Source organism: Ovis aries, chromosome 10, assembly GCF_016772045.2.
Source record: "Ovis aries strain OAR_USU_Benz2616 breed Rambouillet chromosome 10, ARS-UI_Ramb_v3.0, whole genome shotgun sequence".
NCBI lineage: Eukaryota > Metazoa > Chordata > Mammalia > Artiodactyla > Bovidae > Ovis > Ovis aries.
Genome location: NC_056063.1, coordinates 66,622,782 through 66,650,162, shown reverse-complemented (window position 1 = coordinate 66,650,162; position 27,381 = coordinate 66,622,782). Strand labels below are relative to the sequence as shown.

The window sequence follows — 27,381 nt, the reverse complement described above, 5'->3', positions numbered from 1 at the left end:
ACCAAAATTTTGATGTGTTATGTAAAATATATTTAGAATTGAATATGACAATATGACAACCCATACGTTCTCCCACTATTTCATAAAGTATTATTAAGCTTTCATAATTTAAAGTATATAATACTGCGATGGGGGTACACGTGTTTCTTTCAATTCTGGTTTCCTCAGTGTGTATGCCCAGCAGTGGGACTGCTGGGTCATAAGGCAGTTCTAGTTCCAGTTTTTTAAGGAATCTCCACAATCTTCTCCATAGTGGCTGTACTAATTTGCATTCCCACCAACAGGGTAAGAGAGTTCCCTTTTCTCCACACCCTCTCCAGCATTTATTGCTTGTAGACTTTTGGATTGTAGCCATTCTGACTGGTGTGAAATGGTACCTCATTGTGGTCTTGATTTGCATTTCTCTGATAATGAGTGATGTTGAGCATCTTTTCATGTGTTTGTTAGCCATCTGGCATTGAAACATGTATAATATCATGTGAGAAATGAATCGCCAGTCTAGGTTCGATGCAGGATACAGGATGCTTGGGGCTGCTGCACAGGAATGACCCAGAGAGACGGTATGGGGAGGGAGGTGGGAGGAGGGTTCAGGACTGGGAACTCATGTACACCCGTGGTGGATTCATGTTGATGTATGGCAAAACCAATACAGTATTATAAAGTAAAAAAATAAAATAAAGTATATAATGATGTGCTTATAATCAACTCACTTTATGTATATAGCTAATTGTTGCACTTTAAGAAAGCAGGAAATTTTGAGTGGATGCTTACCTGTTCCGATAACTTCTGTCCATCAAGTTGGGCCTGCATCACAGCATCATTAACGAACAAGTGGAAGTTCAGAAGCACGTGTTCAATGTCATAGGTCCCATGCATGGCATCTGAGAGCTCTTCCAGTGACCGGATGTACACATGCCAGTGTGAGTTAAGCTCTGCCACATGTGCCAAGCAGCCTCTCAAGACGTTGAGGCAATATCCCATGCAAGGCTTAGTGAGAGCCAGGCCTTGGCAGTGTGGGCAGTACTGCATCCTCAGCAGGGCTCTGCCACACTCTTTGGAGAAGTGCAGATGGTCTGTGGTATTGATGACTTCAATGCCCAGGTTCAGCGCCTGCAGAAACGTGCGACTGGGCAGCAGCGACCGCCCCATCTGTCCCAGCACTCTTTTGGGAATATTACCAAATGGGCTAATGTCCCGGCGGGCCATCCGGATGCATTCTGAGTATTCCAGGGAACTGTCAGTCACGCCAGGGTTAATGAGATGATTGTAGACCAGAGGGAAAAGACTGTCAAAGAATCTGTTTACAAATTCTTCAGGATTAACATCCGCACCAAATAAATAGAGCCCTACATCGGTGAAGAGCTCCTGGGTGGAAGCGGCGGCTTCTAGGGCCATGTTCCTGTAGGTGTTGCAGAAAAGTATGCTGGTGTAATTTTCTGCTTGTCTGATGAGAGTTTCAAGGGTTTCTGTAACAAAAGCAGAAGTAAAGGATGAAAAGGCTTAGTATTCATATTAAAACTGGTCATCCATCTGCTCCACACAGTAAATGAGCTCAATGCAGCAAACCTAACCTAAGGATCTAAATGATCAGCCTACTAAACCCAATTGTGCTTTCCCAGGAAAATGACTGGTAGAAAGTGGGCATCATGCACAACACACACATTTTATAGATAGGTATTTCCTAGGATCAAACACAAAAAGTATAGAAATCAAAAAGAAGTTATGGATAATAGTGATTTCTTATTAATTTTATTCATAATTGTTTATAACCCACAAATGATAAAAAAGAGTGTCACTAAGAAAACAATTTATATTCATGAGTTCAATCTTTACTAAAGAAAATGACATTAAAATTTGATTCAACATCTACTGTACTTTTAATGGTTTCTCTCTTTTTCTTTTTTTTCAGAATGAAAGCTGCTGCTGCTACTGCTAAGTCACTTCAGTCGTGTCCAACTCTGTGTGACCCCAGAGACAACAGCCCACCAGGCTCCCCCGTCCCTGGGATTCTCTAGTAGATCATCAACTAGATACTCTAAACAGAGGTTAAATTTCCAGATGGAAACCTGAACATCATCATGCCTCCTAGAAGGTTCAGATTAAAAGAAAATAAAGCATTTCATGGCTAAACCATCCTTAAAATTGTCAAATCTTGTAAAGAAGTGAGAAAGTCCATCAGTTTCAAAATTGATGGAAATAAGTGTGTGACCACCTTCTGAACTGTCTTGTGATCTTTTGTTTTTATCATCTTATCTTCAGGGACTTTACTGTGGGATATTTTATTATCTTATTTCTTTAACAAATGCTTCCAGGTCAATTTTTCCAAAGAAAGAATGGAGAATAATTCATCCACAAATTAAAGGAGGCTGTAGTAATCAGCAGGGCTCCCCTGGTGGCTCAGAGGTGAAGAATCCACTTGCCAATGCATGAGATGTGGGTTCAACCCCTGGTTTAGGAAGATCCCCTGGAGAACCCACTCCAGTATTCTTGCCTCAGAAATCCCATGGCGCCTGATGAGCTACAGTCCACGGAGTCACAAAAAGTCAGACACAACTTAGTGGCTAAAGAGCAGCAGCAGCAGCAGTAGTAATTAGCAAGTAAAAGCTGTATTTCAAAAATGATAGCTTTAGGCAACAGCCAATCACCTTGGATATCCTAGCAACTACATTTCAAAATTAGCCTAAATATGATACTAGACTGTGTCAATATATAATTAGCTATAAAATACATCAATAAAGTTATCTCCCATAACCACAAAATCTTACAGTAATTTTAAATTAGGTTGTAAAGACCACATCAAACCATTGATATATTACAAAAAAAGATGAAATAACAGTAGAATAAAGTGAAATGATTAAAAAAAAAAAAAACAGTTACCGGGAGAGCTATTAATGAAGTGAAACTTTGTCATTAATATACCATAATATCCTAAAAACCAGCAAAAAAAGTATTTTTTTTCACAGAGAATACATATAAGACATAATATACTATGTATTCTAATTCTGAGATGGATTCGTATTGAGTCCCCGGCTTGAGTGTGATATATCAAAGTGCAGGCTATGGACTAAATGAGTGTCCCCTCCAAAACTTATGTTGAAAGTTAACTTCCAATGGAATGGTATTTGGAATAGAGGCTTTGGGAGAGTGACTCGGCCTGGGGAGCAGATCCCTAGTGGATGGGATTAGTGACCCTATACAAGAGACCCCCGAGTGTCCCCTTGCCCCTTCTACCAAATGAGGACATGGCCAGAAAATGTCCATTTGTGAACCAGAAAGTGAGCTTTCACCAGACGTGGAAACTGCCAGTACCCTGCTAAATTTCTGTTGATAAACCACCCAGTCTATGGTATTCTGTTATAGCAGCTGAAACTGAGACAGTGCCTCTACACTACAATCTAAGGCAAGCAACACTTTCAAAGAAGTTGCAACTCTATTACAGCACAGACACTTCAAATAAGAATTTTTTTAATTTAATGTTTAATGCACTTTGATAAGATTCTATTTTTATGGCAGTTAACACAGAAGTGATTAAACAGTAACATATACCTAGGCAGGACTCCTATGCTTACCCACGCCTCTCCAGCACCCACTATGCTGTATGTTAAACTATGTATAAACTACACACTGTGCACGTATGCTAAGTTGCTTTAGTCGTGCCTGACTCTTCGTGACCCTATGGACTGTAGCCGGGCAGGCTCCTGTGTCCCTGGAATTCTCCAAGCAAGCATACTAGAGTGGGTTGCCATGACCTTCTCCCAGGGATCTTCCCAATCCACGATCAAACCCATGGGTCTTGCGGCTACGGCATTGCAGGCAGATCCTTTATTGTCTGAGCCACCAGGGAAGGGTTCAGTTGAGGTTAGCTACTCTGCCAACTGAGATTGTATTAAACATGAGGTTTTCCAACTGCCCTGATCAGCTGGGTTGTATGGGGAAACTACAAATCACGGGGTCTCTGCACTGAAATTCGGGAGTCTCTATGTGACAATCAGCCTGGGTTAGTCTTTTGGCTTGACCTGGTTTTGAAACTGCAATTACAGGTTATCTATGACATGTCCTCTCTGCAAGCATTCCACCACAGCAGTCTGACCTCAGAGCTGCAATCTCTACCACTACACTGTTTCTAAAGATCCACAGGAGTGAATGTGAAAGGGAAATTAAACCTTTGTGGTTGGAACTAAAAACTGCTAAGATTATATTTTTTCAATAATACTGGATCATTTTTCTCAGCAGTTTATGGCTATGAATTGTGAGGCTCCAAATCATTTTATTTACCAAAAATGGTTAAATAGCAATGCTTGGAAATAATTTAAGCTTTTTTAAAAGATAAAATAAGGATAGATGTAAAGAAACCCATATATCACAGTCACCTTTACATGCATTCCACCAAGTTTTCTAAGGCATGTACTTTAGAGGTATGTATTTGTGTTTGATACCTGCCATATGCCCTGTATGGTGAATGTAGAATGCTAGCCTAAGCAATACAAGTGTTACATCTTATTTCTGCTGACTCTAAATGATGAACAAACACACAATTTTTTTAAAAAAGAATTTAAGTAAAAAATAAAACCTTATAAATTCCACTCCCATTAAGTTATAACCTACAATGATTCAGGTATATATGGAATTTATCTTTCTGGTTGCATAATTAGTAGGTTTAGCAAGTTAATTTATTTTATAAAAGCAATATTGGGAATATATTTAATATTTAGGAGCATTCATTCAAAATAAAAATGAAGATATTAGTTTTAATATTGTTGTTTCTTTATAGGACTGCACTATTGGCAGTAAACTAAGTTGACTACTGTTTGAGTTAGTAATTAAAAAATAAATTTCTATTAAAACATCTACAATCTTTATTTCAGACTGGTTTTCCTCTGATTCAGCTTTATTATTTAAACAAAATGATTAAAATCTGGGAAAAAGTTTAAAATCACATTACAGCAACACTTAAAATTTTCCCTTACTATTACATACATTAAAATTTTAGTTTTCTTAATTATATATTAATTTTACTACCCCTTTGAATAAGAGGTTGCACACTCTGAAATATCAACATTCTGATTAAATACTGAACACAAAATGGCTTTTAAAAATACTTATTTTACAATATTCTTCACTATGCAATCAACTCATCACAATATAAGGATTTTTCTTTCAACCTGTGTTGAATCTAATATTGACATAGTCCAGTTAACTGAATCCCCTAAACATATACTAGGCATGCATTTTTGAATGTGTTCTTTGAAATGTTCTTAAATCCAATCAATGATGAGAACTGTTGCTCTGTATACATTTCTTCTTTAATGCCTAGAGATAAATATACTTTTGTCAATCTTTGGACCTAATAAATTCATAAATTTTAATTTATAAACACGTATCAGAAACTGAACAATCTAGAAGTCAATAATTTGGATGATTTTGTTAGTGATTTTTCTGAAAAGTTTATAAAGTCAAAGTCAAATTTACTAAAATTATTTGTTTGTATTAACTCTGAATTTGCAAGAATTATCACTTTGTTCTACTGTTTACTATGAAGTTGTGTCCTTCCATTTTATGGAATTAACATTATGATTTTAACAAGAATTTAAACTTGTCAAAAGAATTGTCAAATGAACAAAGTATTTTGCATCTCTGTAAAAGAATAACCAACATTTAAATCAGCATTTATAAATCCAAAGATAGGATGGGTACTGAATAATTAATCAAATCTACTTAATTATTAAAAAGAAACTATATATTGTTTTGACTATAAAATTTTAATAAATAAAACATATTCTTTACTCAAGCTATATAGGTAATAGCTTTTTATTGATGTGCCAAAAACTGTAACATATTTAGAATAAACATTTGTAACATTTCTTTAAAGAGTTTAAGGAATAGCCTAGAAAAAATTATCTTCTTGCTGTTTTTCCATTGAGAATTTCAATAAGCTCTTCTTTTCAATGACACTAGATTAAGTCTACCAAGACAGCAAATTTTCAGCTTTCCTTTTAATGCCTAAGAATGGTTGATTGAATTGAAAACTGCAATCTAATAATTGAATAAAAAACAATTTCTCCCAGCTTTATGAGAAAATTAATTTATGTATTATCTCATTAAGTAGAAACTGAATTTGGAATGCATGAAGTTTTTCTTCATCTACTTCAGTTTTCAACAATAACATTGTGAAAACTTAACAACAAAACACCTATAACTAGAAATTTTATATTAACTTTTTCAAGCACACATTCCCTTTAGAGACATTTTATTATAGGTACAAAGAACAACTGACATTTAAATCAATGATTTAAATTTAAATAAAGCTGGTAGAGAAAGAAAAGTCAAATGATTTGAAATTGAATTTGACAAATTGCAAAATGAGTGAAGATTTACACTCAGGTAGGTTTTCTGCAATGTGAGAAATAATATTTATGAGGCTTTTTACTGCTTTAAATATTAAGTTGATTTCAAAACTAATGATCATGAAATAACTACTATAATAACCTCCCCACCATGACATGAACAGACATTTTATGACCCTTTTCATATTTCATATTTTTATCATTTTCTATATATGAACACTTTAAGATACAAAATTTGAAGAGACTTTTATAATTTAAGGCCACAGACATCCTCAAATATAGCAATGAAAAAGATGAAGAAATATTAAGTCATATCAACCATGGATAATCAGATGATCTTACAATGTATATCTGGGTTGAAGAGAAATTTTAGAGTTAATTTACGTATTTGTGCATTACAATTCTCAAGTCACAGATTTTGTTACTGTAACAGATAATTCATTACTATTCTGCTATATTAAGAGCTAGTTTATGCCAGAGAACTATGTATCCCTCTGTACTGCATTATAGATAGATGAAAGATAGCTAGATCATTTAAAGAGCAATTTATTGACCAGTTTTTATCACAGACATATTACAATGAATTGTAGCTCCTCCTGCTCTTATTTCTTTGCAAAAAGGCCTTCCAATGATTTTAAAATAGTCACATGTAATAATTCATTTAATTATCAGAAGGTCACAAAAACTACTCTGAAGATATAATAAAAGAAGCAATTACCTATTTCTCTAGTTTGTGTTTATACTGAATTCATCCCTATGATATTTGCAAATTTCTTTAATTTTTTCATATAATAATAAACTATAATAAAATATATAATAAATGTTTTCCAGAGTATTAATTTAATGACATATTTTAAACATTAGTCACCTATACAAATAAATAGTGAGTGCTATATTAAATTGTATCACCAAGAATTAACACGTTGGTAAGTAATCTAGTCTCTTAGGATAAGCACTGTATGGAAAAATCCTTTCTCAACTTTTCTCCTTCCTCATTTTCCTCCCCATCAATTTGGTATATCATGGTGCTTCATATTTATTTCTAATATCATCTTGTAATCATTTATTTTCTAAACATTAATTTATGGTATTAGCAAGAATTTAAACTCAATTAAGCATTTGTGTAACCAATAAAATCAGTGCCAAACAATGCACAGCAGATTGTTTCATGAATTATTGTGGGTTGAAGATTTTAAATCAAGTCTAAGCCTTCTAAGAATCTTAAAATAAGCCCAGAAACACAATCTAGAAACACAAAACAATCATAAGGAACAGTATCTCATTCTCTAATATATATGACCTTCAACTTTTACACAGAACAAGAAGTTGATGGTCTTTTTGGTGTTCCCTCTCCCTCTTTTGCTTTTTGGTTAGTTTTATAATCTAACACACTGATCTCCTTTACTTCAATACACAAAACACTTTATGGCCACTCTCTCATAATTTTTACTCTCATTTTTTTTTTGACATCTCAAAAAATGAGATGTTCTGTATTTTCAGCTTATTCTGGTATATTGTCTATTCTGTCTTCGATAGACTCACATTGTTTATTTTGCCACATAGTACTTGATTCATCCATTCAATCAACATTTTTGAGCAACTTCTGTATATCTCAAAGCTACAGCTAAAAACCATACAAATTTTTGTCCTCATGTGGCTTAGAATCTAAAAGGTAGGAGAATATTATTAATGCAAATAAATAAATATGACGTGTGTGAAGTTAAGTACTATAAGAAAAAAAACAGTAAAGGACAGGAGGTGATGTGGTGGCATCTTGGATGGCTTTAGGTCAATTTGTCCATAACCAGTTCAATAAAAGAATTAACCATAAGTAAATCATCTAATTGATCTATTACCAATGGCAAGCTTTCTGAATTTACCAAATATCTCTAAACTCTTCAAACTATATATGTTTCATCATTTGGCAAATTAAAAAAAAATGATGTTGGCAAACTGGTTTGGACAAATTGACTTTTTAGTGACTGGCCATTTTATATAAGGTGAGCAGGAAAACCTTCTCTGAGGCGGTAATGTCTGAGCAAGGACCTCAGTAATGAAACAGAACCAGTCATGAGGAGAGGGGGCGTGGTTTGCAGATTCCGAGAAACTGGACTGCGAGGTTCTGAGCTGTGAAGAAGCTTGTTGACTTTGTAAAAAACAGAGGCATGTCAGTGTTACCGGAGACCAGTGAGTAAGTGGAAAGAAAGGTCAGAGAAGCAGGCAGGAATCACGGCAGGCTCACAGAACCGTGGAAAGGGGTTTGGGGTTTAATATGTATAATAAGAAGCTACAGAATAATTTTAAACATGGAGGAATATGATGTGGTTTGCATATTAAAGGATCTGGTTTGTACATTAAAGAAGAATCAACTGTTGGAGCAGGGGCATGATTGAAAGCAGGAAGTCCAGGGAATGGACTTCAGTAACACAAGTATAAAAATAATATGAGTGACAAGCACTGGGGGTTGTACTATAGCGGTCGTGGGGCAAGTTGCAAGAAGTGATAGCGTTGGCCATATGTACTACATGTGAGCTAAATCGCTTCAGTTGTGTCCAACTCTTTGCAACCCTATGGACTATAGCCCGCCAGGCTTCCTTATCGAAGGGATTCTCCAGGAAAGAATACTGGAGTGGGTTGCCATGCTCTCTTCCAGGGGATCTTCCTGAGCCAGGGATTCAACCTGTGCCTCATGTCTCCTGCACTGGCAGGCAGGTTCTTTACTACCAGCACCACCTGGGAAGCCCCATATGTACTGAGGAATAGCCAAAGGACTTACTGTCATATGGCAAGTGTAGGATGCAGAGGAAACAAGGGAAAATTCTGAAGACTGTACCTCAGCACCTGGATGTGCACTGATGCCATTAACTCAGATAAGTAAGACTATGGCTACATCATGTTTGAGGTGTGAGTCAGAAATTAAAAATTCTATTTTGGACATGTTAAGACTGGTATAATGCCAATTAAAAATTCAAATGATGGGGAAACTTGAGGTTGGTGATATAGATCTGAGAAGGAGGAGTCATAGTGCTGGATGAAATAACCTGAAGAGAAAAGATAAGGAAGAGTGCAAAGATTGAGGAAAAGGAGGGCAACCAGCAGGAGGCATGAGAATGAGAAAGCAGTGAAGGAAAGGGAAAATGAGGAAAGTGGAGTCTGCAAGAAACCACGGGAAGAAAGTGATTCAAGAAGAAAAAAATATTCCATCATCTCAATACTATTAAGAGATCAACTGAGATGGGAATCACAATTGAGCATGGAAGCTGACAAGAGAGAGGCTCTTACTGACATTGCCAAAAGCTGCCTCAGCAGAATGTGAGCACAGAAGAGAATAGGAATTGAAGCAAGTATGGACAACTTTCTTGCAAATGTTTGCTTTAGTGGAAATAGAGAACCTAGGCAAATGCCCAAGGGATATTCAAGGTCAAAGGGTTTTATGTTTTTTTGCAGAAGGAGAATTTACTGGATATTCCTACACTAATAGGAGTAATTTAATAGATAAATGAAAACTGATGACTAAGGAGAGGGCATGGGAGAAAATCCTTTGAATAAGAAAAACAATGTGATCTAGGGACATGGGTCTCCTGCATTGCATTGCATGTAGATTCTTTACTGTCTGAGCCACAAGGGGAGCTAACTATTATTATTCCTCTTTTTGAAAACTAACTAATATTATTGCTGTAGCAAAAATTAATGAAAAGCGAGCCCTAATGTGTTGTGCTAGAATCAAATAAGCTGAGTATTTCCTAACATTTGGAATTAACTGAAAATGTCATCTTTATGTCTGAAAAATATATGTGAGATCTTTATCACCAAACACATATGGAGGAGGAAATAAAAACTCTTGCTCTTTTACCATATGCAACCCTTTTTTAGGAAGTTTATATTTGAAGAGACTGCAAAGGAAGATGCACTAGGATTTAGTTAGAAGGAGAAAGTCAAGTTCCACACAAGATAAAGTCTGAGAAAATGGGAATTGTTGCTGGTGATGGTCTGCAAATCCCATTAAAGAAGGGCAGACGGTTTGAGCAGCCTGAGATAATTGATAGGGGCTTTCCTGAGCCACTGACATGGTTCCGAGGTCTCCCGCAATTTCTTCCTAACCAAGCGCAATGCTCTTCTAAGGCTTGCACTCTCTCGGTTACTCTAGTCCCTACATTTGGTGACAGTCTTTTCCATCTGAGTGATTTTTTCCCCCTTTCACTCATTCTTCTACATCCTAGACCAGCTTTTCCAAAGCCGTGGTTCTTGTTCCACTATGACCTCACTCAAACAGCAGTAAACAGTAAACTCCCAAGCTAATGACTCCCAAACCTACATACATTGCTGTGATTCCCAAATTTTTCATTGCAGGATCCTTTATATTCTTACAGGTTACTGAGAAACATAGAGAGCTTTTTACTTTGATGGGTTTACATTTATTAATATATATATTATTTTAAAACTAAAACTTGACTATTTAAAAATATTTACTAATTACACCTAAAAATAAGCAGAACAAATTTATCACATTGGAATAAATTATATATTTTGTTACAAAATGACTTGTTTTCCAAAACAAAATGTTGGTGTGCAGCATGGCATTATTTTATATTATTGCAAATTTCATTACTGCCTGCCTTAATAATCAAGAAGAGCTGTATTCTCATATCTGCTTCTGAATTGAATTTGTTATAATATGCTGTTTTGGTTGAGATATATGACAAAAATCCAGCCATTTACATATATGCAGTTGCCAAAGGAAGGTATATTTAATTATCTTTTCAAATAATTACTAGCTTTTATCTTTGATGTTATACCAAAATTTGACAAGTGCTTAATTGTAATGTCCCATTGGTCTTTATTTCACTATAAATGGTTTGGTCACTTATGCATAATTTTTCAATTTATGCACTGACATTTGAAAAGATTTAGTTCATGCATTATTCAAAATTTCCCAGTGCTAACACACATCATCATATCTGTAGGTATTAGGGAATTTTCAAGTTTATGATGACTGCTATATGTTCTCTAAAATTCCAATTTTCTCTTGAAAGATCAAATGCTATATCACTGGGAACAAAACTATAAGTTGTTTTTCTTGAAGTGGCAGGTTCATCTTGTCCAAATTTGAGAAAATGTCTGCCAGGTATTCAAGTCTGAACCATCATATTTTGTCTGTCAATCATTTTTTTTCCCACAAAAATGAAGTATGTTCAGGAAAAAAAGTGACTAGTTCAGCTTGCAAGTCAAACAATTGCATAAGTGCCTTTCATCAAGACAGCCATTAAAATTCAGTATGCAGAAAATGTACTTCATGTATTCTCTTACCTCACAGAATACAGAAAACATATATAATTCTGGGTCGACATTTTAAAATATTAATAATTTTTACAGCTTCCTCAGGACATTCTTCAATGAAACGATGTTATTTTTTCCTGTGAGTCTGTAGACGTAAAGAATACAATGACTACAAGTACAGTTTGGTGGTACTAATTTAACTTGTGTTAAAGCTCTAAATGTTTTGCTCACTATTGTGTTTGCACTAACAGTGCAAAAGCCAATAATTGAAACATGTATAATATCATATAAGAAATGAATCACTAGTCTAGGTTTGATGCAGGATACAGGATGCTTGGGGCTGGTGCACTGGTATGACCCAGAGAGATGGAATGGGAAGGGAGGTGGGAGGGGGATTCAGGATTGGGAACACGTGTACACCCATGCCAGATTCATGTTGATGTATGGCAAACCAGTACAGTATTGTAAAGTAAGATAAAGTAAAAAAAAAAAAAAATTAAAACAAAAAAGAGCCAAAAAAAAAAAAAAAAGCCAGTAGAGAGAAATATGCAAAGCAAGTCTTAGTACTATAAAATTGTTTTGATCTCCTATACATACTAAAAAGATTTTGGGAACCTCAGAATACACTCTGAGAATTGATATTAGAGCAAAAGTTATCTACCTAAATGTCTATTACTCAATGCCTAACATCAACCTGAATCTCTCTTTGCCTCCTATTCCCTTCTACTTTTCTCAGCATCTTTCTGACTTCTTATCTCATAATCAGGATATATATACTAGCCTTGGAAGCATGCAGTCCTGAAACTTTTACTTCCTATTTCATACTGCCTTTCACCTATTTATTTAAACACAATGTTCACTTAAGAACCATGTCCAAATACCATCAGTTCAGTTCAGTTCAGTCACTCAGTCATGTCCGACTCTTTGTGACCCCATGAATCACAGCACACCAGGCCTCCCTGTCCATCACCAGCTCCCGAAGTTTACCCAAACTTATGTCCATTGAGTTGGTGATGCCATCCAGCCATCTCATCCTCTGTCATGCCCTTCTCCTCCTGCCCCCAATCCCTCCCAGCATCAGGGCATTTTTCAATGAGTCAACTCTTCGCATGAGGTGGCCAAAGTATTGGAGTTTCAGCTTCAGCATCATTCCTTCCAATGAACACACAGGACTGATCTCCTTTAGAATGCACTGGTTGGATCTCCTTGCAGTCCAAGGGACTCTCAAGAGTCTTCTCCAACACCACAGTTCAAAAGCATCAGTTCTTCAGTGCTCAGCTTTCTTTATAGTCCAACTCTCACATCCATACATGACCACAGGAAAACCATAGCCTTGACTAGATGGACCTTTGTTGGTAAAGTAATGTCTCTGCTTTTGAATATGCTATCTAGGTTGGTCATAACGTTCCTTCCAAGGAGTAAACGTCGTTTAATTTCATGGCTGCAATCACCATCTGCAGTGATTTTGGAGCCCAAAAAAATAAGGGCTGACACTGTTTCCACTGTTTCCCCATTATTTCCCATGAAGTGATGGGACCAGATGCCATGATCTTTGTTTTCTGAATGTTGAGCTTTAAGCCGACTTTTTCACTCTCCTCTTTCACTTTCATCAAGAGGCTTTTTTAGTTCCTTTCCACTTTCTGCCATAAGGGTGATGTCATCTGCATATCTGAGATTATTGATATTTTCCCCGCAATCTTGATTCCAGCTTGTGCTTCTTCCAGTCCAGTGTTTCTCATGATGAACTCTGCATAGAAGTTAAATAAGCAGGGTGACAGTATACAGCCTTGACGTACTCCTTTTCCTATTTGGAACCAGTCTGTTATTCCATGTCCAGTTCTAACTGTTGCTTCCTGACCTGCATATACGTTTCTCAAGAGGCAGGTTAGGTGGTCTGGTATTCTCATCTCTTTCAGAATTTCCCACAGTTTGTTGTCATCCACACAGTCAAAGGCTTTGGCATAGTCAATAAAGCAGAAATAGATGTTTTCCTGGAACTCTCTTCCTTTTTCGATGATCCAACGGATGTTGGCAATTTGATCTCTGGTTCCTCTGCCTTTTCTAAAACCAGCTTGAACATCTGGAAGTTCACGGTTCACATATTGCTTGGAGAATTTTGAGCATCACTTTACTAGCATGTGAAAGTGAAGCAGCTCAGTCATGTCTGACTCTTTGTGACCCCATGGACTGTAGCCTACTAGGCTCTTCCCTCCATGGGATTCTCCAGGCAAGAGTACTGGAGTGGGTTGCCATTTCCTTCTCCAGTGGATCTTCCCAACCCAGGGATTGAACCCAGGTCTCCCACATTGCAGGCAGATGCTTTAACCTGTGAGCCACCAGGGAAGCCCTTTTACTAGTATGTGAGATGAGTGCAATTGTGCGGTAGTTTGAGCATTCTTTGGCATTGCCTTTCTTTGGGATTGGAATGAAAACTGACCTTTTCTAGTCCTGTGGCCACCGCTGAGTTTTCCAAATTCGCTGGCATACTGAGTGCAGCACTTTGACAGCATCATCTTTCAGGATTTGAAATAGCTTAACTGGAATTCCATCACCTCCACTAGCTTTGTTCGTAGTGCTGCTTCCTAAGGCCCACTTGACTTCGCATTCCAGGATATCTAGCTCTAGGTGAGTGATCACACCATCATGATTATCTGGATCGTGAAGATCTTTTTTGTACAGTTCTATGTATTCTTGCCACCTCTTCTTAATATCTTCTGCTTCTGTTAGATCCATACCATTTCTGTCCTTTATTGAGACATCTTTGCATGAAATGTTCCCTTGGTATCTATAATTTTCTTGAAGAGATCTCTAGTCTTTCCCATTCCCAAATCCCATAAACCTAAGCAAAGCAACACTATTTATATTATAGGGTCTCTGAAACATGCTGATATCTGAGTGCTAGAAAAGCCATGTCATCAAGCAGTCTGTGACTTTTTAAATTAAGATGAATCAGTTGGATTTATACTCCAACTACATAATTATACTAACACCTCAATCTTTCCTTCTAAAGTCAGCTCTATATAATCCACAAGCTCACAAAAGCAAAGGATTCCCAGCTAATACTGCTGGTATCCTCTAAATAGCTATGGAGGCTCTATTTACTCTATCATTGTATTTAATTATATTTATTTATCTCATTGGGGCTTACCTGGTAGCTCAGCTGGTAAAGAATCTGTCTGCAGTCCAGGAGACCCCAGTTCAATTCCTGGGTCAGGAAGATCCCCTGGAAAAAGGGATAGGCTACCCACTCTAGTATTCTTGGGCTCCCTGGTGGCTCAGATGGTAAAGAATCCATCTGCAATGCAGGAGACCTGGGTTTGATCCCTGGGTTGGGAAGATTCCCTGGAGCAGGGCATGGCAACCCACTCCAGTATTCTTGTCTGGAGAATTCCCATGGACAGAAGAGCCTGGTGGGCTACAGTCCACGGGGTAGCAGAGTCAGATACAACTGAGCAACTAAGTACATGACGTTTAACTCATTATGTTAAATCACTGAAAGTCATTGATCATACTTATTACTTCTTGATCATACTTATCTAAGAGATATCTTTAATTTATATCCTCTTCTAGAACATTTTCATGGATTTCTTCTCCCCAAATAGCAAAGTATTAATAAATACATATGTGTATCTAAGCATTTTATATCTTCCCCATTTTATAGTTTCTGGGATATTTACCTACAGTATAGTGTTAAAATACATTTTTTTTTGTTTCTATTAGATTTAAAGTAATGGGTAAGGAATATCACTGTACAATACAAGAATAGTCATATAAATTCACACTAAAGTAAAATATTAAAGTCTAACAGTTAAGCTCTAAAATTAGGAAACTAGAAAAAAAAAAAAGAGGTTTTAATTCCACTCTGTAATCTCTTGATTTTAGAATATCTTAGCCATGGTCCTCTAGAACAGCTGGATCTCATTGCCAAGCATCATGCTGAATGCTTCCTATAGTTACAGACTAGCAAACAGAAAGAAATAGATTGAAAGCATTCACTCTAAAGTTACAGGCAGTTTAATAAATATACTGTTTCCAACTTGACAAGAGAGCAACTCCCTCAGAAAGTAGGCATTCTTTTAGACCATTACATTCTTTTCAAATAGCAGGAGGAAAAACTGCAATATCTTCTGATAACTGAAATGGGTTATAAAGCACAAAATCAATCAGACCAAGAACAGTCTGTTTTGCTACAACATCCATTCTTACTTTCATCGATGTTATCAGAAAATTATTCCAATAGTAACATAACAAAAAACAGAAAGCAGGTATGTAACCATTATGTGATTTACCTATAGGATGCTAGCAGTTCTTTATGAATTTGCTGAAAATCTAATTTTTAAATTGTGCTCAAAAAGCATCTTTAAGAAATCTAAAATTTAAATAATTATAATTTCAAAGGTACAACTTTAGACTTAATATGGATTTTCTTTTGAAAAGAAATCAAATCCCTCTTCAACAAATATTTGTTAAATAAAATTGATATAGCATATTGGCACAATTTTATTGAACAAGGTCAAAGCATTTGAAATTTAAGTGTATCAAGAATGCAAAAAACAAAAATAACAGCTATACTAAATTTCATCTCCCAAATGCCCCATGATCAGTTCAGGGATTTTAAGCTCTCTTCTACTATCCTATGACTGATTCATGTTAATATTTGGCAAAAACCAACAAGATTCTTTAAAGCAATTATCCTTCAATTAAAAAAATAAAAGAAAAACAAATACAAATAAGTCCTTTGGATAAAGAGGTTCTAGAACTTTTTTCACATCCCACTGCTATGTTTAATTAATCAAAATATAGCATCTTGTAGCTAATGCATCAAATGACATAAAGTTGGAATTAAAATATATTTCTTTTTTTCTTTCATTTATTTTTATTGGAAATTGATTTTAGCTTCTGTGTGGAGGTATAGTCATGCATCTGAAAATAATTAAAAAATAGAACTTATCATTTAGGAAGATACTAATAAATAATGAGTCTTAAAAGGATTGCATCATATTTTACTAACTCATGACTCATTCATTTCATTGTATTGCACTCATCCTTATAAATCCTAGTATATATTTCTTTCATATTGAATCCATTATCCATGATGCTTCTTATATCTTTTTAAAATAAACTCTAGTACAATCATTAGCATTATTTATTGCAACAGCTTTTCCTGCTTTGCTTATGTTGCAGTTTACACTTGTCATTGTGTGGTGGTGGTGGTGGTGGTGATGGTTTAGTTGCGAAGTCGTATCTGACTCTCGCGACCCCATGGACTGTAGTCGGCCAGGCACCTCTGTCCATAGGATTCTCCACACAAGAATGCTTTCATTGTGTGCTGCGTGCCAAGTCGCTTCAGTCATGTCAGACTCTTTGTGACGCTATGGACTGTGGTCCGCCAGGTTCCTTGGGAGTCCCCAGGCAAGAATACTGGAGTGGTTTGCCATGCCTTCCTCCAGGGCATCTTACCCACTCAAGTATCAAACCTGCGTGTCTCCTGTCTCCTGCACTGGCAGGTAGTTTCTTTACCACTAACGCCACCTGGGAAGCCCACACCTGTCATTACTGCACTTCATTTTGTTCTTCTCTGTTCAATTTTAATTCAGATTTCATTCCCACATTCTCAAGCTGTTCCCTGTCCATCCATGCTGAATTGTTTTAGATGAATACACATTGTGTTCTTGATTCCATCAACAGCTGAAAGAGTACCGCTCACTCCTAGACCTCAGGAGACTAAGGGCCAGCAAACTCCCTGCTCTAACCAGACCACAGGACAGCTTCTTATCAAAACCATTAACACTAGCTTGGAAGTTTCAATAAAGTCACATTTCCCCCACATATATTTTGTAGCACAACATTTTCAAAAGCCTCATTATAGTTAAGGAAATCATTCATTATCCTCAAAGCACAAAGCCTGTTTCAATGTTCCAGAATGAGTAAATTATTCAGACAGGATTTACTGTGCATGAGGGATGGAATAAAAGAGGAAGAAAAAAAGAAGCACTTGGTAAAGTTTTACCAATGATATTTTAGTAAGACACTTATATAATTACATCTAGTTAAGCAATTCCAAGTTGCTACCCAGGGTACTCTATAGCTTTCAAGCTATACAAGAACTTTTTTTCATTATGTTTCTAAATATTAATACACATACAGTATTCTCTCCAGTATATGGGTCTATAAAGCCAGGTATGGCCTGGCATTCTGCAACATTAAATTAGCCAAAGGCTCTCATTGCCTATAGCACAGTTTCTTAAACTATAATAGGCATAAAAATTTCTTCTGGCTTTTGATTCATTCAAGACATTTAGATTCAGTAGGTTGGGATGGAGTCCAGAAATCTGTTTTTAACAAGCATTGTAAAACCTGGCCTTGGTGTTTCTAGAAGTCTGAAGAGTGGGATATATAATGTTCTTTCTTGCATGGAGCCTGACATATTTTTCACTCTCATCGTGGCCACTCCGCTTCCTCTCCCTTTATACTCCCTTCGGCTTTCAACACACACAAAGTTGATGCTCACAACAGGGATGTGATTCTGTTTCGCTCTTTCAAGCATTTACACATACCCTTTCCTCTTCTATTCTTTTCTCCATGGAATACTTAAACACTCATGCTCCAGAATAAATGTCTTCTCATGCATTAATTTCCGTGACCGGTCAGGCTGCTAGCATATTCTACTGTTACACCACTGTGTACATGTCATTGTGTGTCATTGCGATACATAATGCACTATTTTCTAATTATGCGCTTATGTTCCCATGTGATCCACATGGATTATGAGGTCGAGGACCATACTTTATTCACCATATACCTCTCCTTCTGAGCACCAGGCCTGAAACATAATAGGTATAGAACAATTGTTTATTGAGCAAAAAATTAAATGTTACTATGGTGGTCCTTTCTCCAATATAGCCAACCACTCTAAACTCTTAGTTAAGTCAGAGAATAGTGAATTAAATGTGTCAAAGGTATATTTTATGGTTTCTTTTTTAAATCATTGTGCTCACTGCAAATTTAGTTATGTTCAACTTGCTTAAGGACACACCGCGTGTTTTTACTGTATTTTGGTTTCTCTATGTCCATTAGTTTTTCTCCCTACCTAACAATTCTTTTAATGTAATAAAAACAGTTCCTGGGAAAAAAGTCAGCAGTCATTGACTGTTCTGATTCACCATGCAGATGTTCAGATATATACAGTTAGTGAAAGCATAATTATGGTTTTTTTTTTCTTTATTGCGAAGGGCAAGTTTGCCTGGATTAGTCTAGACAGAAAAACAAGTAAAATAAGTATTAGAAAATTTTACGTGAGAAAGGGGGATAGGAATTTGGGGTGGCCTTTGCTTGCTCTAGTTAGGAAACAGTATGTGAAAAGAAATGATCGGGACAAATGGCAGGGTGTTGAAAGGGGCTATGAAAAGACTTGGTAAGAAATTCCAACGGACAGGAAGGATTCTTAAATGTCTAGAAACCAAAGCTTCTGCTTTACGCTCAGATTCATCCCCACAATCTTCGACCTTTCAGTAAGTTTCTGTTATATGCAACAAACGTGGGTTAACGATGTACTGGGAGATTTGAAGGAGAAAGTCTCCACTTCTCTGCTCCTGCGATGTGGAAGTGAAAAAGGAGCAGAAACTTCAGGAAGGAAGAAAGGTGGCAAGTGCCAAGATGTCAGCAGGGGTTGGAACCTGGAGTCGGAAGCAGTGATATGGATGTAAGCTCTCTGGGAATACTTGCAAACAGTGGGGTAGGTTTTGAGTTTATTATAAGAAATTGTATAATGATTTAATACATTTCATCTGGACGTTAAAAGGAAGCGTGAGTCCAGGAAGCACTATAAATCTCCAGTTTACATGTCTACACAGGTGTACAGAAGCCAACCATCTACACTTCCCAGCCATTGTCTTGCTCCCAGTTCTAGGTTTGTCGTCTGTCACCTGGACTTTGGGCAAGTTATTTAGCTTTTCCATATCCCCGTTTCCTTCTTTATAGAACAGCAACAGTGCCTACATCATAGCATCAACATTAGGATTGTATCAGCTAATTTTTTGAAGAAACTTTGAATAGTACCTATCCGACAGCCTCCTAATTTCTCTTAAAAAATATATATATATATATATATATATATAAAGCTCTGAATGAAACTCTCATCTGCTTTCAGATTTTCTTCCCCATGTCCTGTACATAAATCACATTTACACTTGTATAATTACACAATCACAAAGCTGATGAAGTGATTCTTTAGAGATTTGCATATAAAATCTGTGGAATAAAATGTTATGATTAGATTACTTAATGTAAAGTGCTTTTACTTCTTCATAAAATACTCTTAATATTCAGTCTTATGGTTGGGAGCAGGAAAAATGTAAAAATCAGGTCATAAACTCTGGTACAGGGAAAAGTCAAACTTGTCTCTTTGGGACTTAGAAGGGGAGATGCAGCGGGGCAGAGCTGTTACTTGGTACAGAAACTCTTCCCCTGTTGGAATTGTGCATACAGGAGGCAACACCTCCCAGGAGCACTTCTTTATCACATCATATCCTTTGTTCATCCTTTGGTCTTCCCCTCTCAGCTGTGAGCTTCTTAGGAGCAGGGGGATGGTATCCTTATTAAGTATCTCTGGGTTCATTATGATGCTTTCTGCAAGTGTTTGTTTAACCGATCTGCACTGTCTTCCATTTTTCTTTTTGGATAATCCCAGTGGTAAAGAATTCACCCACCAAGCAGGAGACATGGGTACGATCCCTGGGCCAGGAAGATCCCTTGAAGAAGGAAAAGGCCACCCACTTTAGTATTCTTGCCCTGGAAACCCTAAGGACAGAGGAGCCTGGCAGGCTACAGTCCATAGCATCACAAAGAGTTGGACATGAACTAATTGTTTAGTGACTAAACAATAACAACGTTACCCAAAGGGATGTCCAAACACAGATTTATCAATAGTATATTCCACAAAGCAGAGGATATGCGGAGGGGGGATGATTTTGAAAAACATTTCATATATTATGTTCTTTCCCCAAAAGGGAAAGAAAGCATCACTACGAACAAAGATACTGGAGGTGATGGAATTCCAGTTGAGCTGTTTCAAATCCTGAAAGATGATGCTGTGAAAGTGCTGCACTCAATATGCCAGCAAATTTGGAAAACTCAGCAGTGGCCACAGGACTGGAAAAGGTCAGTTTTCATTCCAATTCCAAAGAAAGGCAATGCCAAAGAATGCCCAAACTACCGCACAACTGCACTCAACTCACATGCTAGTAAAGTAATGCTCAAAATTCTCCAGGCAGGCTTCAGCAATATGTGAACCGTGAACTCCCTGATGTTCAAGCTGGATTTAGAAAAGGCAGAGGAACCACAGATCAAACTGCCAACATCTGCTGGATCATCAAAAAAGGAAGAGAGTTCCAGAAAAACATCTAGTTCTGCTTTATTGACTATGCCAAAGCCTTTGACTGTGTGGGTCACAATAAACTGTGGAAAATTCTGAAAGAGATAGGAATACCAGACCACCTAACCTGCCTCTTGAGAAATCTGTATGCAGGTCAGGAAGCACCAGTTAGAACTGGACATGGAACAACAGACTGGTTCCAAATAGGAAAAGGAGTACGTCAAGGCTGTATAGTGTCACCCTGCTTATTTAACTTCTCTGCAGAGTACATCATGAGAAACGCTGGGCTGGAAGAAACACAAGCTGGAATCAAGATTGCTGGGAGAAATATCAAGAACCTCAGATATGCAGATGACACCACCCTTATGGCAGAAAGTGAAGAGGAGCCAAGCATCTTGATGAAAGTGAAAGAGGAGAGTTAAAAACTTGGCTTCAAGCTCAACATTCAGAAAACGAAGATCATGGCATCCAGTCCCATCACTTCATGGGAAATAGATGGGGAAACAGTGTCAGACTTTATTTTTGGGGGCTCCAAAATCAGTGCAGATGGTGACTGCAGCCATGAAATTAAAAGACGCTTACTCCTTGGAAGAAAAGTTATGACCAACCTAGATAGTATATTCAAAAGCAGAGACATTACTTTGCTGACTAAGGTCGGTCTAGTCAAGGCTATGGTTTTTCCTGTGGTCATGTATGGATGTGAGAGTTGGACTGTGAAGAAGGCTGAGCATCAAAGAATTAATGCTTTTGAACTGTGGTGTTGCAGAAGACTCTTGAGAGTCCCTTGGACTGCAAGAAGATCCAACCAGTCCATTCTAAAGGAGATCAACCCTGGGATTTCTTTGGAAGGAATGACGCTAAAGCTGAAGCTCCAGTACTTTGGCCACCTCATGTGAAGAGTTGACTCATTGGAAAAGACTCTGATGCTCGGAGGGATTGGGGGCAGGAGGAAAGGGGACGACCGAGGATGAGATGGCGGCTGGATGGCATCATGGACTCGATGGACGTGAGTCTGAGTGAACTCCAGGAGTTGGTGATGGACAGGGAAGCCTGGCGTGCTGCGATTCATGGGGTCGCAAAGAGTCGGACATGACTGAACGACTGAACTGAACTTTCCTCCCCAAAAAGAGATTATCAAAATGAAAAAGCAAAGAAAATAAGATTATCTAACTTTTTCAGACATATTTCAATTTACTGCATTATTTTTTTAACTGACTATAAGAAAGTAATAGTTCCATTTATAGAATACCTAAAAATCTAGATCCTACTTGATTCCCTCTATCTGGTACTGAACAGAGATTTTTATGAGGCAGATCTTTATTTTTTGTGCTTCGTTATTGCACTTTGCAAATGCTGTGGTTGTTTTACAAATTGAAGTTTTGTGGCAATCCTGGATGAATCAACTCTATCAGAACCATTTTTTCCAATAGCATTTGCTCATTTTCTGTCTCTGTGTCACATTTTGGGAATTATTACAGTATTTCAGTTTTGTTTCATTAATTGTTATTGTGATCTGTGATCTTTGATTTTACTATTAGGTTGGTGCAAATGTAATTGCGGTTCGGGACTGTGCATTTTAAATCATTATAACTAGACTCAAACCCATCTTTATTAACCAAAATAGGAACCATTACAATGAACACATTTTTCCCAATGAGAAATAAGTTTGTTTATTCCTGTAGCATAAAAATTCATGCTTTGAGAATCGACAAACTCTTGGAAAGCATTCTTCCTCCTGCTGGTTGTAGAAGTATTTTCCTTGCAAAAAGTAGTTGAGTTGCTTGAAGAAGTGATTGGCAAGAGGTCAGATAAACATGACAGATGAAGTAAAACTTCATAGCCAAATTCATTCAACTTTTGAAGCACTGGTTGCTTCCATGAGGCCAGGCATATTCGTGGAGAAGAACTGGGACCTTTTTGCTGATCAATGCCAGCAATGTAATGGTTTCTCTGGGATTCAGAAAGCTATAGTAGATCAGACCAGCAAGCAGACCACTAAACAGCAATGATGACCATTTTTTGCTGCAAGATTGGCTTTGGGGAGTGCTTTGAAGCTTCTTCTCAGTCTAACCACTGAGCTGGTCATCTCCAGTTGTCATATAAAATCCACCTTTTGTCACATGTCACAATCCAGTGGAGAAATAGTTCATTGTTGTTGGGTAGAACAAGAGAAGAAAATACTTCAAAATGATGATTATTTTGAGTTTGGGTCATCTCATGAGACATCCACTTATCAAGCTTTTTCACCTGTCCAATTTGCTTCAAATGCCAAAAGACTACATAATGGTCAACATTGAGTTCTTTGTTAAGCTGTCCTGTAGTTGTATTGGAGAAGGAAATGGCAACCTGCTCCAGTGTTCTTGCCTGGAGAATCCCAGGGACAGGGAGCCTGTGGGCTGCTGTCTATGGGGCTGCACAGAGTAGAACATGACTGAAGTGACTTAGCAGCAGCAGCAGCCTGTAATTGTAAGAGGATCATCTTCAATAATCCCCTCAATTGGTCATTGTCAATTTCTGATTGATGTCCACAGCGTTCCTCTTCTACAAGGTTCTCATTTTCTTGGCAAAACTTCTTGAACCACTATTGCACTGTATGTTTGTTAGCAATTCCTGGGCCAGATACATTCTTGATGTTGCAAGTTGTCTCCACTGATTTACACCCCATTTTTAACTCAAATAAGAAAATCACTTGAATTTGCTTTTTGTCTAACATCACATCCCTAGTCTAAAATAAACATAAAACAATCAGCATGTCATTAGCACAAAGTAAAATAAAATAAAGCACAAAATGTGCATTAAAAGGATGTACAACATAACCACATTTATTTAAGAATGTATTACAACATCAAATGGCAAATTTCCACAATGCAAAACTGCAATTATTTTTGCACCAACCTAATAATTACTTTGGGGTGCTATGAACTGTACCCACACATGCCAGCCAACTTAATAAATGTTGTTCACATTCTGACTACTCCACTGACAAGCTTTTCTTGCATATCTCTCCCTCTCCTCTGGCCTTCCTGTTCCCTGAGATACAAGAATGTTGAAATTAGGCCTATTAACAACTCTATAATGGCTTCTAAGTGTTCAACTGAATGAAAGAGTTTCATGTCTCTCGCTTTAAACCAAAAGCTAAAAATGATTAGGGTTAGTGAGAAAGGCATGTCAAAAGCCAAGATAAAGTTAATCCTCTAAGTTAGCCAAGTCATGGATGCAAAGGAAAAGTTCTTGAAGAAAATAAAAAGTACTGTTTCAATGAAATGGATAATATTAATAAAAATGTGAAACATCCTTATTGCTGATATGGAGATAGTTTTCGTGATCTGGGTAGATGATCAAACCAGCTACAACGTTCTCTTAAGCCAAAGCTTAATCCAGAGCAAGCCCCCAACTCTCTTCAATTCTATAGAGGCTGAGAGAGGTAAGGAAGCTGCAGAAGATAAGCTGGAAGCTTTTCTTGTTGGTTCATGAAGTTTAAGGAAAGAAGTTATTGCCATAACATAAAAGTACAAGGTGAAGCAGCAACTATTGACGTAGAAACTACAGCAAATCACCTGGAAGATCTAGCTAAGATAATTAATGAAGCTGACTACACTGAATAAGATACTCCTGATGCAGACAAAACAGCCTTCTATTGGAAGAAAATGGAACCTAGGGCTTTCATACCTAAAGAAGAGAAGTCAATGCATGGCTTCAAAGCTTCAAAGGGCAAGCTGACTGTCTTGTTAGGGGCTAATGCAGTGGGTGACTTTAGAAGCCAATGCCCATTTACTATTTTGAAAACCTTAGGGCCTTTAAGAATTGTGCTGAATCTACCCTGCCTGTGCTCTACAAATGGAACAACAAAGTCTGAATGTCAGCACATCTGTTTACAACATGGTTTACTTAAGATCTTAAAGCCTCCATTGAGAACTACTGTTCAGAAAAACATAATCCCTTCAAAATATTACTGCTCATTGACAATCCGAGTAGTGACCCAAGAGCTCTGATAGAGACATACAAGGAAATTAATGCCATTTTTATGCCTGCTAATATAACACTCATTCTATAGCCCATGGATTAGGAAGTCTTTTAAATTTTAAAGTCTTATTGTTTAAAAATACATTTCTTAACGCTATAGCTGCCACAGATAGTGATTCCTCTGATGGAACTAGGCAGTCAATTGGAAACTTTGTGGAAAGGGTTCATCATTTTAAATGTCATTAGGAACATTTGTGATTCATGAGAAGAGGCCAAAATTTCAACATTAATAGGAGTTTGGAAGAAGTTGATTCCAGCCCTCATAGAGGACTTGGAGTGGTTCAAGACTTCAGGGAGGAAGTAGCTACAGATGTGATGGAAACAGTAAGAGAACTAGTATCTGAAGTGGAGCCTGAAGATGTGACTGAACTGCTGCAATCTCATGATCAGACTTTAGTGGATGAGGAGTTACTTTGTATGGATGAGCCAAGAAAGTGGTTTCTTGAGATGGAATCTACTCCTGGTGAGGTGCTATGAAGATTATTGAAAAGACAACAGAGTTTGACTACTAAATAAAAGTTAGCTGATAGAGCAGCAGCAAAGTTTGGGAGAATTGACTTCAGTGTTGAAAGAAGTTCTATTGTGGGTAATATGCTATCAAACCACCCTTCATGCTACAGAGAAATTGCTCATGAAAGGAAGAGTCAATTCATGTAGCAAAGTTCATTGTTTCCTTATTTTAAGAAAATGCCAGGGTCACCTTCTGCAACCACTACCCTGAGTCAGCAGCCATCAACACTGAGGCAAGACTCTCTACCAAGCAAAAAATTAGGACTTCTTGACAGTCAGGTGATCAGTGGTGTTTATTAACAGACAGGCATTTTTTAGTTAAGGTATATACATTTTTTAGATATAATACTATTGTACACTTAATAGACTACAATATAGTGTAAATCTAACTTTATTACTGGGAAACCAAAACATTCATGTGACTTGTCTTATTGCGATATTTGCTTAAGTACAGTAGTCTGGAATGAAACCCACAATATCTCCAAGGTATGCCTGTATTATCTTCCCTTTTGTCACACTCCTGCCTCTCCCTTTCATCTTTCTCTTTCTTAATTTCTTCAAGTATTATCTCTTCCAAAATCTCTCTCCAGATTGAAATATTTTGCTGTTGTGCTATCTTATCATCCTTGGCACTTGATTTTGACATTCCTCTTTTTACTCATCTATTTCTTCTTCTCTCTCTTTTTCCTTGACCCCCACTGAATCACCAGCACTTGGAAAACAAAGTCTTATTCAACTGCAATATCTAATATTTTCTAGGAAGTTTGACACAACAATACTCTCAGGGAAAAAAAATTCTGTTAACAATTTAACCCAACTGAAGATTTTGTTTCTTCTTTAAGGAAAATATACTCTTTTATTTTTGTATCTAGGCTTTTTCAAGAAGCTGGTTTACCATATTCTTTATTTAAATGAACATTTATATCTTTTTGGCAACTCCTTTGTAGGGAAAATTAGAACACAGTGTAGAGGATTATTGACTCTTACATACTATGGAATCATGTTCTATTGATGACTGTCATATTAAACTAAAAGTCATATAGAAGGAAGCAAAACAGGTAGGAAGGAGGGAAGGAGGAAGAAGGGGAAGATATTTAAACTTTCAGTTCTTTGATGGCAATGAAATAGTTTCTAATATTTCCTACAACTTGAAAATGCAACATGTTTGTATATATGTGAACATACAATTAAAATTGTCAGAAAAGTATAAAACTAGCATAACTATCCAGGAGCTTCTAGTTTTGACCTCACTAATTTATACCTCTGTTTCACACTAATGCTGAAAACATCATCATTAGACTTCAAGAAGATCAAACCAGCCAATCCTAAAGGAAATACACCCTGAGTATTCATTGCAAGGACTGATACTGAAGCTGAAGCTCTAATACTTTGGTCACCTGATGCGAAGAGCCAACTCACTGGTAAAGAATTTGATGCTGGAAAAGATTGAAGGCAAAAGGAGAAGGGGATGACAGAGGATAAGATGGTTAGATAGCATTACTGACTCAAGGGACATGAATTTGACCAAACTCTGGGAGGTAGCAAAGGACAGAGGATCTTGGTGTGCTGCAGTCCACGAGATCGCAAAGAGTTGGACATGACATGGCGACCGAACAAATGTTGAAAAATCTCAGCTCATATGATGACCAGTTTTAGAATGACAATACCAAAATATCTAGGTCAAAATTTTTAAAAATTCCTGAGATTGGCTGTTCTGGCTTTGTTGCTTTCCCATATAATGTCAAGTACCTGAAACCACAAATAAAGGTTCTGCTTTTCATAAATATGAAATTCAGTGATATCTATAGAGGTTCAATCACAAAGTTAAACGTACAATGTCTACTACAATTAATT

General features: G+C 37.1%; 1 protein-coding gene across 2 annotated transcripts in view; it reads right to left on the bottom strand.

The window, feature by feature from the left end:
* The window catches only part of GPC5 (glypican 5), a 1,587,384-nt gene that overhangs the window by 1,288,096 nt on the left and 271,907 nt on the right, over positions 1–27,381 (bottom strand). For both annotated transcript variants that reach the window (XM_027973706.3, XM_060394594.1), the window contains exon 3: positions 772–1,466. In XM_027973706.3, the coding sequence (XP_027829507.2) occupies positions 772–1,466 (695 nt within the window). The remainder of the gene's footprint in view (positions 1–771; positions 1,467–27,381) is intronic.